This window comes from Scheffersomyces xylosifermentans (genome assembly GCF_036884685.1).
Source record: "Scheffersomyces xylosifermentans strain CBS 12540 chromosome Unknown RJT20scaffold_4, whole genome shotgun sequence".
In the NCBI taxonomy this organism is placed as follows: domain Eukaryota; kingdom Fungi; phylum Ascomycota; class Pichiomycetes; order Serinales; family Debaryomycetaceae; genus Scheffersomyces; species Scheffersomyces xylosifermentans.
Window position 1 is genome coordinate 1,498,755 of NW_027042942.1, and position 19,452 is coordinate 1,518,206.

General features: G+C 39.4%; 6 protein-coding genes across 6 annotated transcripts; 4 read left to right on the forward strand and 2 right to left on the reverse strand. All coding sequences in view use genetic code 12, as the record gives it.

The window, feature by feature from the left end:
• Window positions 1-1,539: 1,539 nt before the first annotated feature.
• Window positions 1,540-3,921, reverse strand: RFG1 (HMG domain-containing transcriptional repressor). The gene has a single exon (XM_064917274.1). The coding sequence runs from the start codon at window positions 3,425-3,427 to the stop codon at window positions 1,853-1,855; it is 1,575 nt and encodes a 524-aa protein (XP_064774579.1). The 5' UTR covers window positions 3,428-3,921; the 3' UTR covers window positions 1,540-1,852.
• A 4,365-nt stretch (window positions 3,922-8,286) lies between these two features.
• Window positions 8,287-9,674, forward strand: RJT20DRAFT_128424 (Golgi transport complex subunit). Its single transcript, XM_064917275.1, has one exon. It carries the CDS (start codon window positions 8,626-8,628, stop codon window positions 9,484-9,486), a length of 861 nt encoding a protein of 286 aa, XP_064774580.1. The 5' UTR covers window positions 8,287-8,625; the 3' UTR covers window positions 9,487-9,674.
• A 231-nt stretch (window positions 9,675-9,905) lies between these two features.
• RJT20DRAFT_45145 (uncharacterized protein) lies at window positions 9,906-10,961 on the forward strand. Its single transcript, XM_064920201.1, has one exon. It carries the CDS (start codon window positions 10,221-10,223, stop codon window positions 10,749-10,751), a length of 531 nt encoding a protein of 176 aa, XP_064774581.1. The 5' UTR covers window positions 9,906-10,220; the 3' UTR covers window positions 10,752-10,961.
• A 1,381-nt stretch (window positions 10,962-12,342) lies between these two features.
• RJT20DRAFT_128426 (FG-nucleoporin) lies at window positions 12,343-14,539 on the forward strand. Its single transcript, XM_064917276.1, has one exon. It carries the CDS (start codon window positions 12,463-12,465, stop codon window positions 14,368-14,370), a length of 1,908 nt encoding a protein of 635 aa, XP_064774582.1. The 5' UTR covers window positions 12,343-12,462; the 3' UTR covers window positions 14,371-14,539.
• On the reverse strand, window positions 14,540-15,668 carry RJT20DRAFT_128427 (uncharacterized protein). The gene has a single exon (XM_064917277.1). It carries the CDS (start codon window positions 15,357-15,359, stop codon window positions 14,658-14,660), a length of 702 nt encoding a protein of 233 aa, XP_064774583.1. The 5' UTR covers window positions 15,360-15,668; the 3' UTR covers window positions 14,540-14,657.
• Window positions 15,669-15,870: 202 nt separating this feature from the next.
• Window positions 15,871-19,446, forward strand: RJT20DRAFT_128428 (DEAH-box RNA helicase). The gene has a single exon (XM_064917278.1). The coding sequence runs from the start codon at window positions 15,895-15,897 to the stop codon at window positions 19,423-19,425; it is 3,531 nt and encodes a 1,176-aa protein (XP_064774584.1). The 5' UTR covers window positions 15,871-15,894; the 3' UTR covers window positions 19,426-19,446.
• The last annotated feature ends 6 nt before the right edge of the window (window positions 19,447-19,452 follow it).

A 19,452-nucleotide genomic window follows, 5' to 3' on the forward strand; every position in this document is an offset into this window, starting at 1 on the left:
TACCAGTGACTGTTTTAAATGTAATAATTCAGGATAGGGCTGGCCGAATAGTTACCTAAAGTTTTCTTATTACTGAATCGGTCTTCTCAATTTCTTTGCACTTACAAAGCTAAATACATATCCGATGAAGTACAGTAAGTTGATTTTGCTTCCTTGTATGATTGGTTCGGAAAAGTGTCCTTCTAGAATTATTTAGAGTGTCTAGAATTATCATTAGCTTTGGAAAGATGTGTGGACCCTTATGTTGTTCTCCTTAAAACCAGAGTCGTACAATAGCATGTTCTACAGGTTTAGACCCGTTGTTCTCATAGGTAGGCTACACGAATCCGCCTCATAAAGCACTGCACTTTTCTATGTGGGACGTTTCACCACGATCGCTATTCCTTCCTCTCCTTGGTATTTTGAATTACTATCTCCGGATTGAACAGTCCCCTATCCAATCATCACCTCCTCGTTAGGTTCCGTAAAACTCTCCGTATATTGCACTAGAGATAGGGGTCATATATACGAATAGGAGATAAAGAAAGTGCTCTAATGGGAAGGCTATGTTCTTGGTATTTGGCGTTATTTTCGCTTGAAATCTATCCCAGTTAATGTGAATCGATGGGTTGCTAAGAGTTACTTTAGGAAATTGCCGGCTTAGAGATTACAAAGGTAATGAGCTAGAATGTTTTGCAGTCACAATGGTAAGTGGAAGAAAGAGAAATATTAGCCAGGTCTTCAATTGGCATAGGACAAAGCCTTATAAATTGCAGCTGGCTCGAAGGAATGAAGATAAAACTAATTTCCAATTGAAGGTTAACTTCAAAGAATTATTGAAGAGTAATTATTATTTAGAAATACGAGGATCTAAACAGTTTAATTATAGTGATTCAATGAGATATTAGCCAAATTATTCAGTGAACCCAAAGTAAAGATTGATGTATTTTTCCTTCTCTTCTTTTAGATACCTTCGTTAACTTTATTATCCTCTAATTAAAAGGGATACTTTTCGATATCAAAGAGAATTGTATCTTCGTCGGTAACGACCAAATAAGAAATTCTTGCATTGAATGACCTTCACTACCTTACGATGTGTTGTATTTTTTAGAGATGAATACTCCCTTCAGAGGATATTCGCTTAGTGTTCATTCACTAAGTAATCATGTGGGATCAGTGAAGGGGTATGAGTAACGCAACAACCGTAGCTAAGATTAAACAGCTCAATCTGCTATATCATGTAGAATTATTTTGTCACTTCTGTCATCTTCATCTTATTTTAATCCGAGATACTTTTCAGGGATTTCCACTTTGCTAAATAATTATCATCATCATCTTTATTATTATGAATATTATTATTAGCAAAAGACAACAATAACATACCTATTGTTATATTGATAATAATAGATTATTATAATGAAGAGCCGTTGTTGATAACAACAGCAGCGAGCATAATGAGATTGCAATGACCCAGTAAGAGTCTCTTTCATAATATTATGAACTATATTCAACTAACAAATAGCTCTGATACGGTCTAACCTTTGAAAATATTTAGCATACATTGATAAGTAAAAGTCATTTTATAAAATAAATACAAATATATGGAAATGATTAATTATACATTAAATGATGAGGCTGAAACTTCTTTGGTCCATGGCAGAAATCTCTCTTGATGAAATGGAATATACAAATGGAAAGGAAACCGAACTGGTCCAGGAAAGAACTAGCTCTTAATGGCCCATTCAAATGGAATCAACAGCGCAATGCTTCAACTTCCTCGCTGATTGAAACGAAGAAGACATAGCACAAGAGCTATCAAAATATTGATATTTGTTGTAATAATAGAGCACTCTCTTAAACGTCTCTAGTTTTACTACTGAGTGGGTTGTTGTGGCATGCCAAACGAATCGAAGCCGTAGTTGTTGCTTCCATTGTTAACAGGCGTAGGCAACGAACCATATCTCTGCTGTTGCTGCTGTTGGTAATGGCCAGCATTCTGCTGTTGAAGCTGGTCATAGCTCATTCCGTACTGAGCATTACCTCCTCCCAAGTACTCGTTGGATGCATTGGAACTATTGTTGGAATGAGAAGGAGCAGAACCTGAACCAGCAGGAGGAGCTTGATTGTTGGAATGTTGTGGGTGTACTGAGTACTGTTGTGATGGGCCCGTAGACAATGGGGAAAGCTTGTCTTGAGCAGCAGAACCAACATTAGAACTACTACTGTTGGCGTTCTCGCTGTTGTTATTGTATGTTAACTGATATCCTGGTGCCGTTGGTACTCCTTGTAATGGTGGAGCTGCTATGTATGGGTTAGCAGAGATTATGAACTGCTGGTTATTGCCAGTGTTGCTGTAGTTAGCTCCATGTTGCGGTATAAGGTTACCCTGTTGCTGTAATTGAACTTGCTGTAATTGCTGCTGTTGTAACTGTTGTTGCAACTGTTGCTGCTGGGCCATAATGGGCTGTTGTATGTTTTGTTGTAACTGTTGTTGGTTTTGTTGTTGCTGAAGTTGCACTTGTTGAACTTGCTGCATTTGTAAGTACTGTTGGTATTGGTCCTGTTGGATTTGCATCATCTGCTGATGTTGTATTTGAGCTTGCTGTTGTCTCAAAGAATTCTGGCGACAGATATTACAGTTCTTGTTCTTGCCATTTCTTCTTGGGGTATAACGGTAACCAGGGTACTTCTTGGCGTGGTTCTTCTTCTCTTCCTCTGCCAAGTTGTTCCAGTGGTCTTTTTCATCAGCAGATAAAGCTCTCCAGCGTCTTCCGAGCTCTCTTGATACCTCTGGATTGGTTCTGATAACGTTTCCTTCGTCAAGTACGGACTGGTGGTACTTCTGACGGAAAAGAATGAACGCATTACGAGGTCTAGGAATACGGTTGGCGTTGGACTTGCAAATACACTTTTCTGTGACATTGCTACTCATAGAACTTGCACTGCTGATAGAACCACTGTGGTTGTTGCCCATGTTCATACCAGTTACAGTACTGTAACTGGAAGTACTTCCTCCACTAAATGATGAAGCTGGAGTACTGTTTGCGGTAGAAGGCTGAGAGTTCTGAGAGTATACCTCAGGCGTCTGGTGGTTATAGTTCTGGTTATTATTGCTGTTATTGTTAGTATTTTGGTACATGACCTTGGAGTCTCCAAAAATAGGAACAATGCTACTGTTCATTGGTACAAGACTATTGGCCAGAAGGCTGGGGGACACTTGAGAGTTAGTTGGCGAGGTTGAAGCGGCGGCTACGGCTGCTGCTGCTGCAAGGGTAGCGTCGTGAGTATATGACACAGCGGACTGTGGAAGAAGTTGCTGATTCTGTTGGTTAACTTGATGGCTAGTATGAGGAGGTATAATCTGGGCTAGCGATGGTAAGGTGTGTTTGGAATGAACGTCATCAACTGGCATAGTATGGTTTGATGAGTAGTAGACGGCAGTAGACATATCAAGTGGGTGTGGGACGGAATAGGAAGAAAGGACGGTAGATAACTAGTATCGATAGCACTAATACGGACGGTTCTTATGAATCAAGTATCTGACAGAGATGTGAAGAAAACGTCAGTTGCAGCCGAGAACAGGAAAGGGTCTGGAAAAGGGTTCCCACGGGTTAACAGGCTGTGAAGTTTGTAAGGCAGATTGGTTATTGGTTTCTTTACCAGTTACTGGAGCTGACTAGGTAACCAAATCAAAGATTTATATCGTCTAGAAGGAACTTTTCTTATTGGAAAGGTACCGATGGACAAGGTAAGTAGAACACGACAAAGGACAACGACAAGGAAACTAAATAACTGAGTGAAAATGTACTATTTAACCTCGACTGATGGTTGTCTTAAATTGTACAAGCGTGATTTGGATAGATATATATATAAATATATACATATATAGTTATAGCTAACCAGTAGTAGATGTGACAATATTTTTTTTTTATATAGTTATGGGTATAACATCGAAAATGATAAAACATAGGGTCAAAAAAAAAAGCCATAATTAAATCTGTATATTTAGAGTGAAAATTGTACATGTATGCCAAAATTATTTAGTTCCTTTTTCATGGAGGTGCGCGGGAAAAAATAAAAGAATATTTTTTAGGCACGTTGATTTCTTTAGCAGTAGAGTGAAATTGGCTGCCTGAATAGGCAAGTATTGCACTAAGGTTTGGGGGAACCGGATATTTTTTACCAAGGGGGTCTGCACAGACGGAATAAGCAATTGTCTAAAGCCTATTCTGAGGGAGGAGGTTCTGCACCTGTTGTAGCAGGAGAGGTCCGTCCTCAATGTTGTGCTAGTGGTCGAATCATGATTGGGAACATCGAGGTGGGGTTATCGTTACCCGTTTAAATTCTCACCAATGGGAAAAATAGAGTTCTGTCCAGGAGGATTTCTTAAGGAGAATTCCGACTGGGAATGCAACACCAGAATGGTGCTGTATTTTTTAAGTGTCGAGCGTCTGTCGGCTGCAGTTTCGCTTTGACCTCGTCGGAATTCGGCCGGGTTGGTCAGGCCCAAGAGGTTCAGGTCTACGACTGGTTTATGAGAGGAGGGGGCGAAACCAATACCATGACTCGTCTCTGGTTGCTTTGGTATGAATTTGCTCTCATTTTGCTTGTACACCTGCTGTCAATTGGGTCAATTGGGGCAGTGATGATGGTTGTGAACACTGCCATTCATATTTTTTTTTTTGTCTCACCTTCTGTTATCTTTGGTTCCATTGTAAAAGCTGTAGTTGACGGAGATTACTTCATGGGAATCTTGTAATGAGTCCACTTCCTGCTACATTGCTATCGAAAATAATGATAATGCGCTACGGTCTAAATTCGTGTCAATGGTTAGTGGTATTCACCCGTTTGATTATAATTATTGATAGGGCAAAAACCCTGATGTATTATTTTTTCGTTACAGCTGTATCGAGCTACTCATTTTCCAGTTGTAGATTTCACCTTGACGGTAATAGTTGCCATAATAATCTCCTCTAACCAGAGCTGTCTCATACGTCTTCGTCAAATCCCTCATCTAACTTCGACTTTTCAATTAAGGTGATTCTCTGCCTTACCGACTCAGGGGACCTTTCGACGCTCACCTCTCAAAGAAATGAAGGTATTTTTTAAGTCCGTTCCAGTTCTATGATACTTCTGTACTACGTTCATTGTTGAGGAGAACTCCTAATTACTAATTGCAGTGTCCTTTACGGATATTCCGTAGAATTCTGGTGATAATAATTGAATTGACAATACAATGTAATATTTTCTACAAATGGAGTATAGTCTTCGCTTCCCACATACTTAAAAATATTTGGTGAGAACCTTAAATTGAGGGGCCTGCGTAGAGCATTTGCTGCAAGACATCAGCTCAAGAGACCATCTTCTAATGGTTCATAGGGTTCCACACAGTGGGGGGGAAATGAAATGAAGTGACAACAGAAGCCTTGGTTACTATTCTACATAGCTCAATCCGTGTATGTCTCGCTCGAGAATAAAGCAAAATGTTATTCCTGGTATATTGAAATTCCGCTGCAGTACAGTCTATCTTTTTTCCTTTTCCAGTCTACTTAATTTATTTACCCGCGAGTAGAAAAGTGATCGAATAGACGAAATCTTGATTGAGCATAACTCTATTCTATTAAGCTAAGAAGTTTCTTGTGGCGCATGAGCTATATTGACCGAGGTATACGGCTAGCTTTTCAAACCCTACAATTGACTGTCGAAATGTCCAAAATGTGGTGTATCATTTGAGATTTCGAAAGTAGCGTAGGGTTCAGCACCCTGTGGTAATTTTGAAATTTGCGGTGCACATACATTATGCTAAGTGGCAGAAACATCAGTTGAATCGGAAAGTCACAGGTCGACCATTGCCTGCCGCTTGACATGCGCTTGTGGTGTTTTAGCTTACTATAAATTGAACTTAACGGGCTGATTCAATCGTTTTGCAAAGGAATGTTCAGAGACTAAAGCAGGAAATAGGATTTATCGGGGATCAAGATATGCTTGCTTTAATTGCACCGTTTTATAGATTCTTTTCAAAGAAAGTCTTGCCTAAGCGAGAAGAAGTGCTAAATTATAGAGTTTCTTGGATGAGAACATCTATCTTGCTGTAGAACTGGAGACAATAATACCTGGAAGAGAGAGAACCATGCGCACTTCGTTGCCTTGAAGTCTAAATTTCCTTTGAGAACTTTAGAGTTGTTGCACGAGCCAGTACTTCGATTATCCACCAACTTTAGCAATGTCGATCATCTTGATGTAGATCACTCTAGTAGGTATCGTAAAAGTATTTCTATTTTATGCAAAGGACAGGGTCTACCTTTGAAGAGGTTTTCAACAATAGAGGAAACATTGTTTAGTAAGTACTAAGAGCATCAAAATGCTTGAAATTTCAAGGTACTCATTGGACGCTGGAGATAAATCATTGTCCAAAAGTGATAATAGACCCTACCAAGATATCTGCATGTTCCAAGATATATCTCTTCAATACCAAGGGTACCAGCTTCTATAAAAATCAAAAAATGGTGTGAGTAGATTAGAACATGCTACAGCCGTGCGTATAAAGTAAATTGCGAGCCAAGGTAGTTTTGTTGACAAGAAATTGTCAATTCTCTTGATTATCGACGCTCCCAGTGTTTCGGTTCGATATGTCGCCTATGGAAGCATGAATTCTTCGTTGAGCCAAATAACTTTTTATAAGTTCAAGGAGGCTGTTCTCATTAGTTTGTAGGCTCGCTTCGTTACGGAGACAATCTCCAATCTGAGGTTTCACTTTCACGTGTGGAATGAAATACACAAACTCGAAATGGCATTTTCACATGTTCGCATATATTTTGAACGGTACAACTGCCATGTCCGTCTCTAAAGTTGATGCTTTCTCATATGGAAGCGTTAATGACGGTCCAAGACCATAAATGACAGCATCTTTGGCTGATAACCTCTTCTTGGTACTTACTCTCATTAAAGCAAAGACCTTTATAGGAGTGCATTCCATGGCAGTCCTCTTGTTAAAAACAGGTCAAACCGTCAAGATTGCGTAAAAGTTAGTTGTTCCCCCAACTACCATCCGTTAGATTCTGTTCCCGAGGATTCAGCAACCTGTAGCAAATTACAATTTATGTACAATTCGGATCTGAAATAGTCTATTGTCCAGTATTCTACATGCAGTTCATAACTTAAATATTGGAACCCCCTGCTAACCAGGATACAAAAAAAGCTCACTAAATGACATCAACAATATTTTTAACCCCCTGAATCCAATTCCGAGGGTGTGATCATTTCTGGATCATGCCTATTGTTGCACTGCACTTTTAGAGAAGTTGATCTGAATATTAGAAAATATCTTATGTACTGCACATGTTGGCCCATCTTAGAATAATATATAGGAGTTTTATTCACATCTGTCATTTCCTCCTAAATGACTTACCCGAACTAATAACAACACAATCGGATCGTCATTATGTCATAACAATTACAGGAGCACCTTTTTTCCACATTCATACATTGTCTTATTTGTCAATGCAATCTCGCTTTTTTGACATTAACAATGCTTGCCCAGGTCATCAGGAACCAGGGGTTTGATTTTATAATGCGCAAGATTGTTCTTGGTCGCAACTCATTGTCGCACCTACATCTGATGATGTAAATAGGACGACTGATTGGATGCAACATGATCAGAGCTTCTATCTCTCACTATTGTTGTCGCCATACCTGAAATTTTGTGAAAGCCTTCGTCGTTCTCCTTATGTCATTGGTAGAGGTGCGTTCAGAGTCTACTTGTCCTAATCGGGAATTACTGCAACAGTGACGGACTGTTGATCCCAAAAGAGTAAAAGGTAGATCCGACGATGGGCAATTCTGTTAAGTCAAGGTGCACAAACAATAAACATCGCAGAGGTGGCATAGCACATGTATACGATGGGCACAATGAGTTCCTTTCCTTAGGAGCATTGCCATCGTGAGGGTTGTGTCTTAGTCTTTCTTAGCTCACATGGGAATAAACCTGCCAGTTACCTTCCCAAATTTTTTTGTCACCTACTGCTACCAGTAAAGCACTCTATAGTTCCGTATCTGCGAGGGCTCTAATAAATGTGGTAGCGCTAGCAAGGCAGCAACTGGTGTAAAGCATAAAAACTTTGCGCTAATTTCTCCAGCATCGTCCCGCATGTGTAGTAGAAAATAATACCGACGGCCTTTCTCTCGTTCTCAGCTTTGCTGTGCGTGCTGCTACTTCGATAGATTTTGGCAGATGTGGTGGGGTTTCCATGGAAACTCAAATGCTTTCCAGAAAATGGTATACTTGCACGTGATAACATCTGGTCCAGGAAACAGGAAACAGGAAACAGGAAAGGAAGACGAATTGTATTACCTAATTTCTTATGTAACTCAATGAATCCCGATTATTTTGAAAAATGCTCCCAATTAACAGCGTTAACTATGTGAAATCAGAAGTTTGCAATTAAAAGAGTATTAGTGAAACTGTCTCAGTTGTTTTATGATTAAAGGAAAAGACTCAGAACTCTTGTCTGCATATTTAATAAAACTCTACGCAAGAATTGTGTAATTTAAGAAAAATCAAGTTTTCATTGGCCCGTTCATAACAACGGCCGATACAGACAACTGTGCTTATTATATATATTATATAGAATATTTGAATTATATACAATGCTGAACGACATGGCATCAGAATTAGATATCCTCAATGGAACAGATGACTTTCCATATCCGATCTCTATAAACAGAACTGACTTTCAGAAGTTCAACCAAGAAGAAATCGATGTTTTCCTCTACAAAAACCACCGTTTCACGTCAATAGATCTACTCATAAAGGAACTCACAAAATTAGCTACGGACTTGAACCAAAATCTCTTGGACTTGGTTAACAACGATTACAACGATTTCATCAAGCTAGGAAAATCGATCAATGGTGGTTTGGATCTTATCAACTTGATCTCAGGAGATTTAAAGAATTTCAGACTCGACTTGCTAAATTATCACCAAAAATTTGAAGACTCGCATGAGTTAATAGAGAATACATTACAAGTAAGACAACAATTGATACGGTTAAAGACTCTAGCCAAGTTGAACTTGCTTTTGAATGACCAGGTGACCAATTTTGAGAATGCTTTAATTATAGACGAAGCAGATTTGGATACGGTACCGATAGACGAAGACAGCAGTAACAGTGTGAAGAAGAAGACAAAGAGTTTGACATGCTTGTACCTTTCCATATCACAGATTTTTCAATATCTTGTAAATCAAGACTTATCAATACCCTCTAGCACCGAATCTAAAGTGGAAAAAAATGGAGTTACACCAACCTCAAACCAGTTTATAGACAATTACTTGAAAACCAAGATTTCTTCATTGAAATTTGAATTCAAAAGCTACTTAGATGATGTTTTAAGGAGTGCAATTAAGAGTGGGAATGACTCTGTGCTGAACACACTAGTCGTTGAATTGTTGAATGTGTACAAGGTCATTGGCCATGAGAGTGATGCTTTGTCGATTATAAGGAGGAAATAGCGTTAGGTTATGTATGATATAATGAAGAAAGTAATATTAGCTTCAATAGGTGGGATATCCTCAGCAATATAATAGGCAAGGGAGACTGTAGTCTTTTACTCGTAATGCAAATGCAGAGTTTCTTCATTCTAAAGACTGCACCCTTAAAGCGATTGAGACGTATATATTCATATATATATAAATGCCAATGAAATAAGTCTAGAAGGCCAATTTCAGAGTAACCGAACGAACGACGACCTATCTCACTATTTTAAATTAATGGTTATATAAGTACCATTTTCAAGTATTTCTGTTTTGCAGCTAAAATACTTCAAAAATGCATTCAAATGTTACTTTTCGCAGCCCATAGCTTTACAATCTAGCAAATTGACATTCTCTTTATACTTCCAAATAATGAAACTACCCCTTCCTATTTTTTACTCCTTCAACACCAAGACTCTAGCATTTATTTGCCAAAACTCAACCCTTGAACCTTACCCAATTATCCCATCCCCTTCCCCTTCCCCTTCCAACCTTCCCTACTCTCCCGTTTCCATCACATATCACGTGACAAACAACTCCCTCTTAATACCCACCATTACGCACCTTCCATCAATAAGCGTAATTATCAGCACCAACCAAACGACGACAATTATTACGCATTTTTCTTCATAGTAAAATTTCATTAAGTATAATGAAAGACTCCAGTAACTCTGCTAAACACCATTAGTAGTCAGCAGATAAATACACATATAATGGTTTTGGGAGACTTATTCACCAGCAGACACCAATGGGAAAACGTAGATAAAAACCCGTTGCCATCGGACGTGCCCGATGTCGATGAGGTTGGTGCTACGTCTGCTCCATTGGTTTCTGCTGCGTTCTACATTGGAGCCAAGTGCAAGCCATACAACGATGATTTCATGTTATGTAAGGACGAAAACAACGGAGGAAGTATTGAATGTCTTAAGGAGGGAAGAAGAGTTACTAGATGTGCCATCGACGTATTGAGGGATATCAATAAATACTGTTTTGATGAGTTCAAGCTCCACTACGAGTGCTTGGAACAAGAAAACCACCGTTTGGGACACTGCAGAAGCTCTGAAGGTGTGTTGAGCAAGTGTATCTTCAACAACTTGAAGTTGGAAAAGAAGATCCCAGGTGTAGAGACACAAATCCACTTGAACGAGAATCCTATCTACCAGGGTACTTCTAAAGATAAGAAGAAGACCGCTGAATTCTTAAGAGCCAGAGAGGCCGCTGCTGCTGCTCCAGCAACCAACTAGATCGCTAGAATACTTGATTAAAAGGGCACTTACGATCGAAAGAGTGGGTTTTGAACGTCCAATCGACACTTTGCACCCGTTTCTGGCATTTACCACTCTGGAGACAGAAGGAGACGTGTAGTCGTAAAGATATCGAGGAAAAAGATATACAAAGTTGACCGTCCGCCTGAAAAGGGGTACTCAAGTCACCCATAGACATTTAAAGAGGATATGGATGTTAACTTGGACCTTTTTGACAGCGTCTACATGGGTTTCAGAGAAGCAATTCTTTGAGCCTTCTGCTCCACCTGCATTTCATTTCATGACATACAATGATTCTCTGTTTTGCTGCAACGTCACAATTGGGTATGCAGTATAGCAGAGAGAAGTTATTTATCTCACATCAATATATATAAAAGTAGTTTAAGGTGTTGTAGAGGATGAGAAGTTGTGTAATGGTAATGGTATTAGTAGTAATGGTATTAGTAGTAATGGTAGTAGTAGTAATGGTAGTAGTAGTAATGGTAGTAGTAGTAGTAATGGTAGTAGTAGTAGTAGTAGTAGTAGTAGTAGTAGTAGTAGTACTAAGGTTTTCAGGGTTTTGATAGTGGTTTCACGTGTAATTGGTCAAGTGATTTCCACCTCGATGAGTTACTTAATAGTATTTAAGTATAGAGAGACTCATGGTCAATTCATTCAATTTGATGTAATTGGAGAGAGAGGGCGAGAGAGCCGAATCTGGGATTTCAGAACGTTCAACAATGACATTTTTGCCTTCAGGTCAATTTAAGATCAAACCATATGGAGTAACATGTAATTCGTCATCAATAAGTAAACCATATTTTAATTGCAAAATTATTACTATAATATATCATAATACATAATATAACATATCTATCAATCATATCTATCATGAATAGGCTCCCATCATCTCTTATATAAACACAGACCCTGCACACAAACACACGTTTTCTTTGGCTTTTCATTAGAAATGTCGCAAAATCGATACATCCATGTGCATATAACCTCCAATAGAATATTTAGTGTGAGTCTCTTTAAGTTCTGTGTGCTGAGAGACAGAGAGAGACAGAGAGAGAGAGAGAGAATGTTGTACAATTAGTATATATAACATATATATCTACTCAAGCACGAAGAGAGAAGTTTCCGTAAGTTTAACTTCTACACTTTAAAATACTCCAAAACAATTGAAATTCAATAAAAAGACAGGAGTTAGCCATTTCCTCCTATACACAAGCTCTCTTCTTTAAAAACACTTCTTTACACTTTATTACTGTAAAGGTATTTATCTACTCTTCACCTACCAAATGTCCTTTTTTGCAACTCTCTATAATTCATCACATTTTTTTTTTGCTTTTTTTGTATTGTTACTTTTAAGGTCTCACCCCTCACCCCATACCACCTCAATTGACATTTCAGTAGACCAGTCAACCCGTCAACCCGTCAGCCCTTCTATGAACTCTCTAGCTATTCTCTCCCTCCCTTTCCCCATCACCATCTACCATACTTAAGCTCATACTGCCACGGCCACTCCCACGACATTCCATCCTCCGCGACATTCTCACCAGTCGTTTTTCATTTTCTTAAAAGTCGTATAAACCATCCATTTAAACAGTGTTTCCTTGTCGATAATTGCCCTGTTTCAGTCCAAATAAAACGGCTCCCATAAGCGGTACCACATCGACAGAATCCCACACTCTCTAGCATCGCAGAAATGTTCTCGTCGGGTGCAAATAACAGCGGTGGCGGCGGTTTATTTGGTGCCAATAACAATACTTCCTCTAACTTGTTTGGTGCAAAACCAGCAACATCAACAAACGCATTCGGAAACACAACTCAGACTGGCTCCTCGGGAGTGAGCTTTGGTAATAATGCTACCACAACGTCGGGCTTCGGACAGTCTAATTCAGGTGCTCCTGGTGTCACTGGTTCAGGTGGTTTATTTGGAGCCGCTGGAAATCAGCGTAGTGCCAGTGGAGGACTCTTTGGCTCTGGGGCTTCCAATTCAGGAACTTTCGGTGCCAATGCTTCTAATAATGCTAATTCTGGTACCACTGGATTTGGCCAAACATCAAACAATACTGGTTTTGGAGCTACCAACTCTACACTGGGCGGGTTTGGACAAAACACAAATTCAGGTTTGTTAGGACAGAACAACAACACATCGGGCGGACTTTTTGGCAAGCCGGCCACCACTTCTGGTGCACCAGCTAGCGGTGGGTTGTTTGGATCTGCTCAGAATACCCAACAGAACACAGGAGGTGGTCTTTTTGGAGGAAATAATGCAAACCAGACTCAAGGTGGCGGATTATTTGGAAGCAAACCTGCAGCAACTCAATCAACCGGAGGTGGATTATTTGGCTCTAATACTGGGACTTCTGGCACTACTGGAGGTCTTTTCGGTGGTGGTGCAACTAATAACAACCAAACTGGAAACACTGGAGGACTTTTTGGCGCCTCAAATACAACGAACTCAAACACGGGTGGAGGATTGTTTGGAAGCAAACTAGCAGCAACTGGAACAATTGGTGGGGGACTCTTCGGCAGCTCTACAAATCAACAATCTGGCGGTTTATTTGGAGGTAATCAACAACAGCAACAGCAACAACAACAGCAACAACAACAGCAACAGCCACAACAACAACAATCTGGTGGCTTGTTTGGGGGAAACAATACTACCAACAATGTCCAGCCAGCTTTTGGATGGAGCACTACTCAACAACAGCAGAAGTCAAACTTTGGGGCAAATCAACTGCAATTAAACAACTCATTCGGAAGCTCCAACCAAATACCCAACTCTGCACCAGTTACAAACACCTCCAACAAGTACACACCAGCAATTAATGACCAGCTTATTAAAATTAAGGAGCAATGGGACCCAAATTCTCCAAAGTGTGCATTAAAAACCCATTTCTACAATAAGTTTAATGACCAAGAAATCAACATTCTCTTGAGTCAACAACGTCCTAATAACGAAACCCCAGAAGACTGGGATAGTGCCATGAGTAAGAGACCTACACCAAACCACTATCCCATCAAAATTACTTCATTTAATGATGTAGCACAGCGTATAGAAACACAACTCGAGCACGTTTTAAAGTCCAGAATACTATTGGGCGAGATCAACGAAAAGCTGAATGCTTTATCGTCCAAACACGATTTGGAAAATACTACGAGGATACTTAAGGCAAAGGCAAAGCACACTCAATTATCCAGGAGATTGCTCAGATTGGCTACAGTCTTGGCTATTTTGAAGTTAAAGGGATATCCTCTTTTGCCGGAGGAAGAAGAAATCTCTAAGCAGTTTGATGTTTTAACATCTAAATTGAATGACCCTAATAGTCCAATTGGAAAACTCAGTGATGTCTTTGCTCGTTTGGCTATTTTGAAAGAGAGGGCCGAAGACTTGAACTACCAATTTGAGATCTCTATTAACGGATTGAGTGGTTTGAACAGCGATGAAAAACAAGACCAGAGAGGAGCCGATCCAAAGAACGGCAACATCGAGGAGACTCTTGGCAAATTGTCCAAGGTATTGTTGAAACAGCAAATTGGATTAAACTATTTGAACGATGTTTTGGAGAAAGATCTTGAGATAGCTGAAAGAACATCACGCAAGTGAGAAACCAGAGGATTTATAGAAATGCTTTGCTGAGAAGTAGAGTATTCAATCATATAAAGATGATTCTAATAAGAATCAATGTCATTTAGAATTCAAAGAAGTTAAAAAAGTAACGAAGTTGAGATTCAGTAGTAGTTAGGTATTAACTAATGTACATTAATATATTTACAATTCCTTCATCAAATCAAAAAGGGCTATCACATACGTTGTAGCCACGATTATCATATTTAGTATTCATTAGTTTATCAACATTAAAGCATTATTTCGTAGGCACATCCCGTCATCAACTACATTTCAAACCCACTAAAGTTAATCTTGCGATGAGGGTTTGTATGGATCTTCGGTGTAATCCACTTTCCGATTGAAGTTGGACTCGTTCTTATTGAAATCGAATCGAACTTATGGAACTTCTGGAAATTATGCCGTATATACGATCTAATTGCTCCATAGCTGTTGCTGTCAAGAACCGTGTCTCCTGAATTACTGTCTTCAACTGGTATTATCCTTGAAAATTGGCTATCAATAGTGGAGGATGGGATGGTGTACCTCTTGTCATATTGAAGGCCCTCCTTCACCAATCGATGCTTGAACGGGATTTCGATCTGACCATTCATATACTTTTCATCATGTTCGATGTATGAATACCTTGGAAGCGCTACGATGTTTTGTAGATCATCTAGAATGCGTTTCTGATTGCTCACTACTGTTTCTTGCAGTTCGACTTCCTTCGACATGTCTCCCGAACTGTCAAGTAGTGCTGAACCAAAAGGCAGAAGTCCATTGGAAGGGTTATAAAGAAGCAACAATTCTTGTCCATACACAGCACAACCAGATTTTTCTCGTTCAAAGCGGAAAAGTTCCACATTTCCTATTGTCCTGAAGTTTTCTAAGAGGTGTCTGGCTTCCTTAGCAGTTGTTGGCGGTGGAGACACTAGCATTTTCACTGCTATATGATGTCTAAATGTGCTAGCCACATGAGAAGCAAGCATTGAGAGTAGGTTTCTTCCAGTAAATTTTTCAAGGAGATATCTCCAGAAAGTCCGACGTAGCTGAAGATTTCACGAATCTAATTTCACTTATTTTTCACCTTGAACAGCAAAGCTGAAGTGGAAACACGAATTGTATGGTATTGTTAAAGAATACCGTGATATTCTACTACAAATAAACAGTATATCTCCTCTGAAATCCCGAATTTCACCACTTAAATTTCAATAAATTATTCCCAGACGTCACTGTAACCAACGCAATCACAATGAACAACCAATATAAATCTCCAATTAACAAATCTATCAACTAATCATAAAGAAAGACTATAACTTTTCACTTCCTGCAATTAAACCGCTTGATATATGTGACACTATATACATGACAACAAAACACGTCAAGACGACATTTTACATTCACATCTTCACGACATTCTATACCAAGAAGACGTGAAAAACGACTTTGCAACAATTGGAATTTAATTGTATTTATAGTTCTTTCTTTAGTGTTTCTATACTTGGAGTAGATGGTGTAAGAGATATGTGTGGCGGTGTAAATTGTAGTTCTGTAGTGCTGGACATTCGGGGGAAATTATCTGTTTACTTGAATCGAGATGTCAACGATAAGCTTATAGAGTCTCTAGCAGTCTTCTACAGAAGAAGCAAATCGTATTCTGATTTCAAGAATTACGTGAAAGTCCTCGGGGTTTCGATTGAGGAATACGCCCAGAATATATTCAGCTTGGTAGAGGGCAATATTGGGGTTGTTGAGGAGTATGTTAAGAACAATAAAGTCAATACTGAAGAGAATAATACACTTTCAAGTATTAAAGCAGCACCTTCTGGTGCTACGACTATACAGCAGAAACCCAAACGGCCCAAGCTTTCGATGGTATTTGACGATGATGAGCAGGATGAATTGCTTCCAGAGAAGAGTATACCGACAGGAAAGGAAAAACCAAGATTTTCAAAACCAGCTAAACCAATAAAACAAGCGAAAGGTAAACTCTCGCTTAGCTTCAGTGATGAAGAAGAGGATAACCAATTGGAAATAGACCAACAAACACAAGGCAAGTCAAAAGCCTTTACATTCAAAAAAATAAAGAAAGAAGATGCTTTACGCATTAAACAAGATATAGAAGAATCTGACGTTTCACCAGAAAGACAATCAGTAGATGAACACAATAATAGAGCATTCAATGAAACAAAGAATCCAAGGCCAAAAACTATATCCTTGTCAGAGTTATCGAAAAGAGAGCAAAACGATAAAACTGCCAATCAGAAAGATGACGAAGTTTCGCTTGACGAGCTTAGAATGGCAGACGAGAGGCTAGACTTCAATATAGACAATGATAGAGAATGGTACAATACGGAAGAATACGGTCAAACTACCAGAGAAGAATACGATGATATAGATCTGCAATTCAAGGAGCTCTCAGCCAGAGCTACACTTGAAGTGCGGAAGAGAAACCCAAGTAATAGATCGGGGGGTGGGTTTGACGATTCCACAGGAGAATATATAGATTATGATCATGAACAATCCTCGAACTTTGCAGACCTTTCGAGAATCCCAATTTCGTCTCATAGCTTCGTCCCTCCTTTCCTCGAGGCGACAAAGAAATATCTACAAATTCAATTGGATGGTGGATCTGCTGGCAGAAGTATTGGACCAACCATAAACCCCATCAAAGACTCAACTTCGGAATTGGCAATATTGGCAAAAACTGGAAGTTTCATTGTCAAAGAGAGGAAATCCAAGCGAGAACGAGCTCAGCAAGCAAAGGAAAGAGCTGGATACGGGGATTCAAAATTAGGTAGCGTTCTTGGAGCTGACGAGGAACCAGAAACCAAACCTTACAATAAAGATGAAACAGAGGCTGGTGAGCCTACCAACGAAGAAGCAGAAAGTATCCAGAAGCAAAGAAAACTTTTGCCGGCATTTGCGGTTAGATCCGATCTCATGAGAACAATCGCTGAAAATCAGGTTACTGTAGTTATTGGTGAGACTGGTTCTGGTAAAACGACACAACTAACACAATTTCTATATGAAGAGGGATTTGGCTCCAACCTCTCTTCAAACGGAGAAAGAAGGATCATTGGTTGTACACAGCCTCGTCGTGTGGCCGCTATGTCTGTTGCCAAAAGAGTAAGCGAAGAAATGAATTGTACACTAGGTGAAGAGGTTGGCTTTGCCATCAGATTTGAGGATAAAACTGATCCAAAGAAAACGCTTATTAAGTACATGACAGCAGGTATCTTGCTAAGAGAAATTTTGGCAGATCCCATGTTAGAGAAGTATTCCTGTGTTATAATGGATGAAGCACACGAAAGGACTCTCGACACAGATATCCTCTTGGGACTATTTAAGCAACTCATCAGAAGAAGAAGAGACTTAAAATTAATCATTACCAGTGCTACAATGAATGCGGATAGATTTACTCATTTCTTCGGCGATGCTCCCCAATTCACCATACCCGGTCGTACTTTCCCGGTGGAAGTATTTTTCAGTAAGAATAGTAATGCTGATTATGTCGAAGCTGCCGTTAAACAAGTTCTAACAATACATTTACAGAACACGAAAAATCAAAAGAATGATGGTGACATTCTAGTCTTCATGACGGGTCAAGAGGATATTGAAATTACTTGCCAGCTCTTACAGGAGAAACTTGATCTATTAGAGAATCCACCTCCATTGGATATACTTCCCATATACTCTACATTACCAGCTGATTTACAGAAGAAGATTTTCAGCAAGAGCAACAGTTTGAAGCGAAAAGTCGTTGTTGCAACTAATATTGCTGAAACCTCCTTAACAGTTGATGGTATTAAGTATGTCGTCGACTCTGGTTTGGTGAAATTGAAGGTTTATAACCCAAAGCTAGGTATGGATACGTTGCAGCTCGTTCCAATATCAATTGCTAATGCGCAGCAAAGAAGTGGTAGAGCCGGTAGAACAGGACCTGGTATTACATATAGATTGTACACCGAGCGAGCTACTGAAGAAGACAAGATGTATGTTCAACCTATTCCTGAAATTCAGAGGACCAATTTGACAAACGTATTACTATTGTTGAAGTCACTTAAGGTCAATGATATTAACCAGTTCCCTTTCTTGGATCCTCCTCCAAAGGATTTGTTGAATTGTTCTCTATATGAGTTGTGGTCCATTGGGGCACTTGATAATCTTGGGGAATTGACTGAATTAGGCAAGGCAATGACAAAATTTCCAATCGAACCAACTCTTTCAAAAACAATTCTCTTGTCCAGCCGACCCGAGTTCCATTGCTCAGAAGAAATTATCACCATAGTTGCAATGCTTTCCGTCCCATCGGTTGTTGTAAGACCTAAAGAAAGGGCAGCAGAGGCTGACTTGGCTAGAGAGAAGTTCTTAATTTCAGAATCTGACCACCTCACATTGTTGAACATCTACACACAATGGGAAACAAACCTTCGAAAATTCAAAAACAACTACTACAAGATCAACTCGTGGTGTAACAAGAATTTTCTTCAATTGAAGTCGTTGTTAAGAGCCAAAGACATCAAAAACCAAATAGTTTTGATCATGAAGAAAAACAACTTTCCGTTGACTCGATCCAAATCTGATGAAGACGTTAGAAAGTGTCTATGCGCTTCATTTTATCAACAACTGGCGAAATTGGTGAAAGTGAATGTTGGTGGAGCAACGGAATTTCTCAACCTTCGTCATAGTTACATGAAGATGTATTTGCACCCAACAAGTTCGTTGATTGGAAGCACTCCTGAAAGCATCTATGTCATTTACCACGAGTTGGTCTTAACAACCAAAGAGTATATGAATGTTGTGACTGTGGTAGATCCACTTTGGCTCTTGGAGTATGGAAGCAAGTTCTTCTATATTGCAGACAAATACAAACAGCGAATCCAGAGCGTTGTGAACATTGATCTTCCTGATAGGAGTGATATCGAAAGAGCACTTGAAAGAGATACACACGAGTTTGAGAAGAAACAAGAAGCAGCTGCACATAGAAAGAAAATGAATCTCGCAGAAGCAAAGCCACAGACATTGAAGTTCAAGAAAAGAAGAGGAATCTAACATGACTTGATAAATCCTTGTATTTTA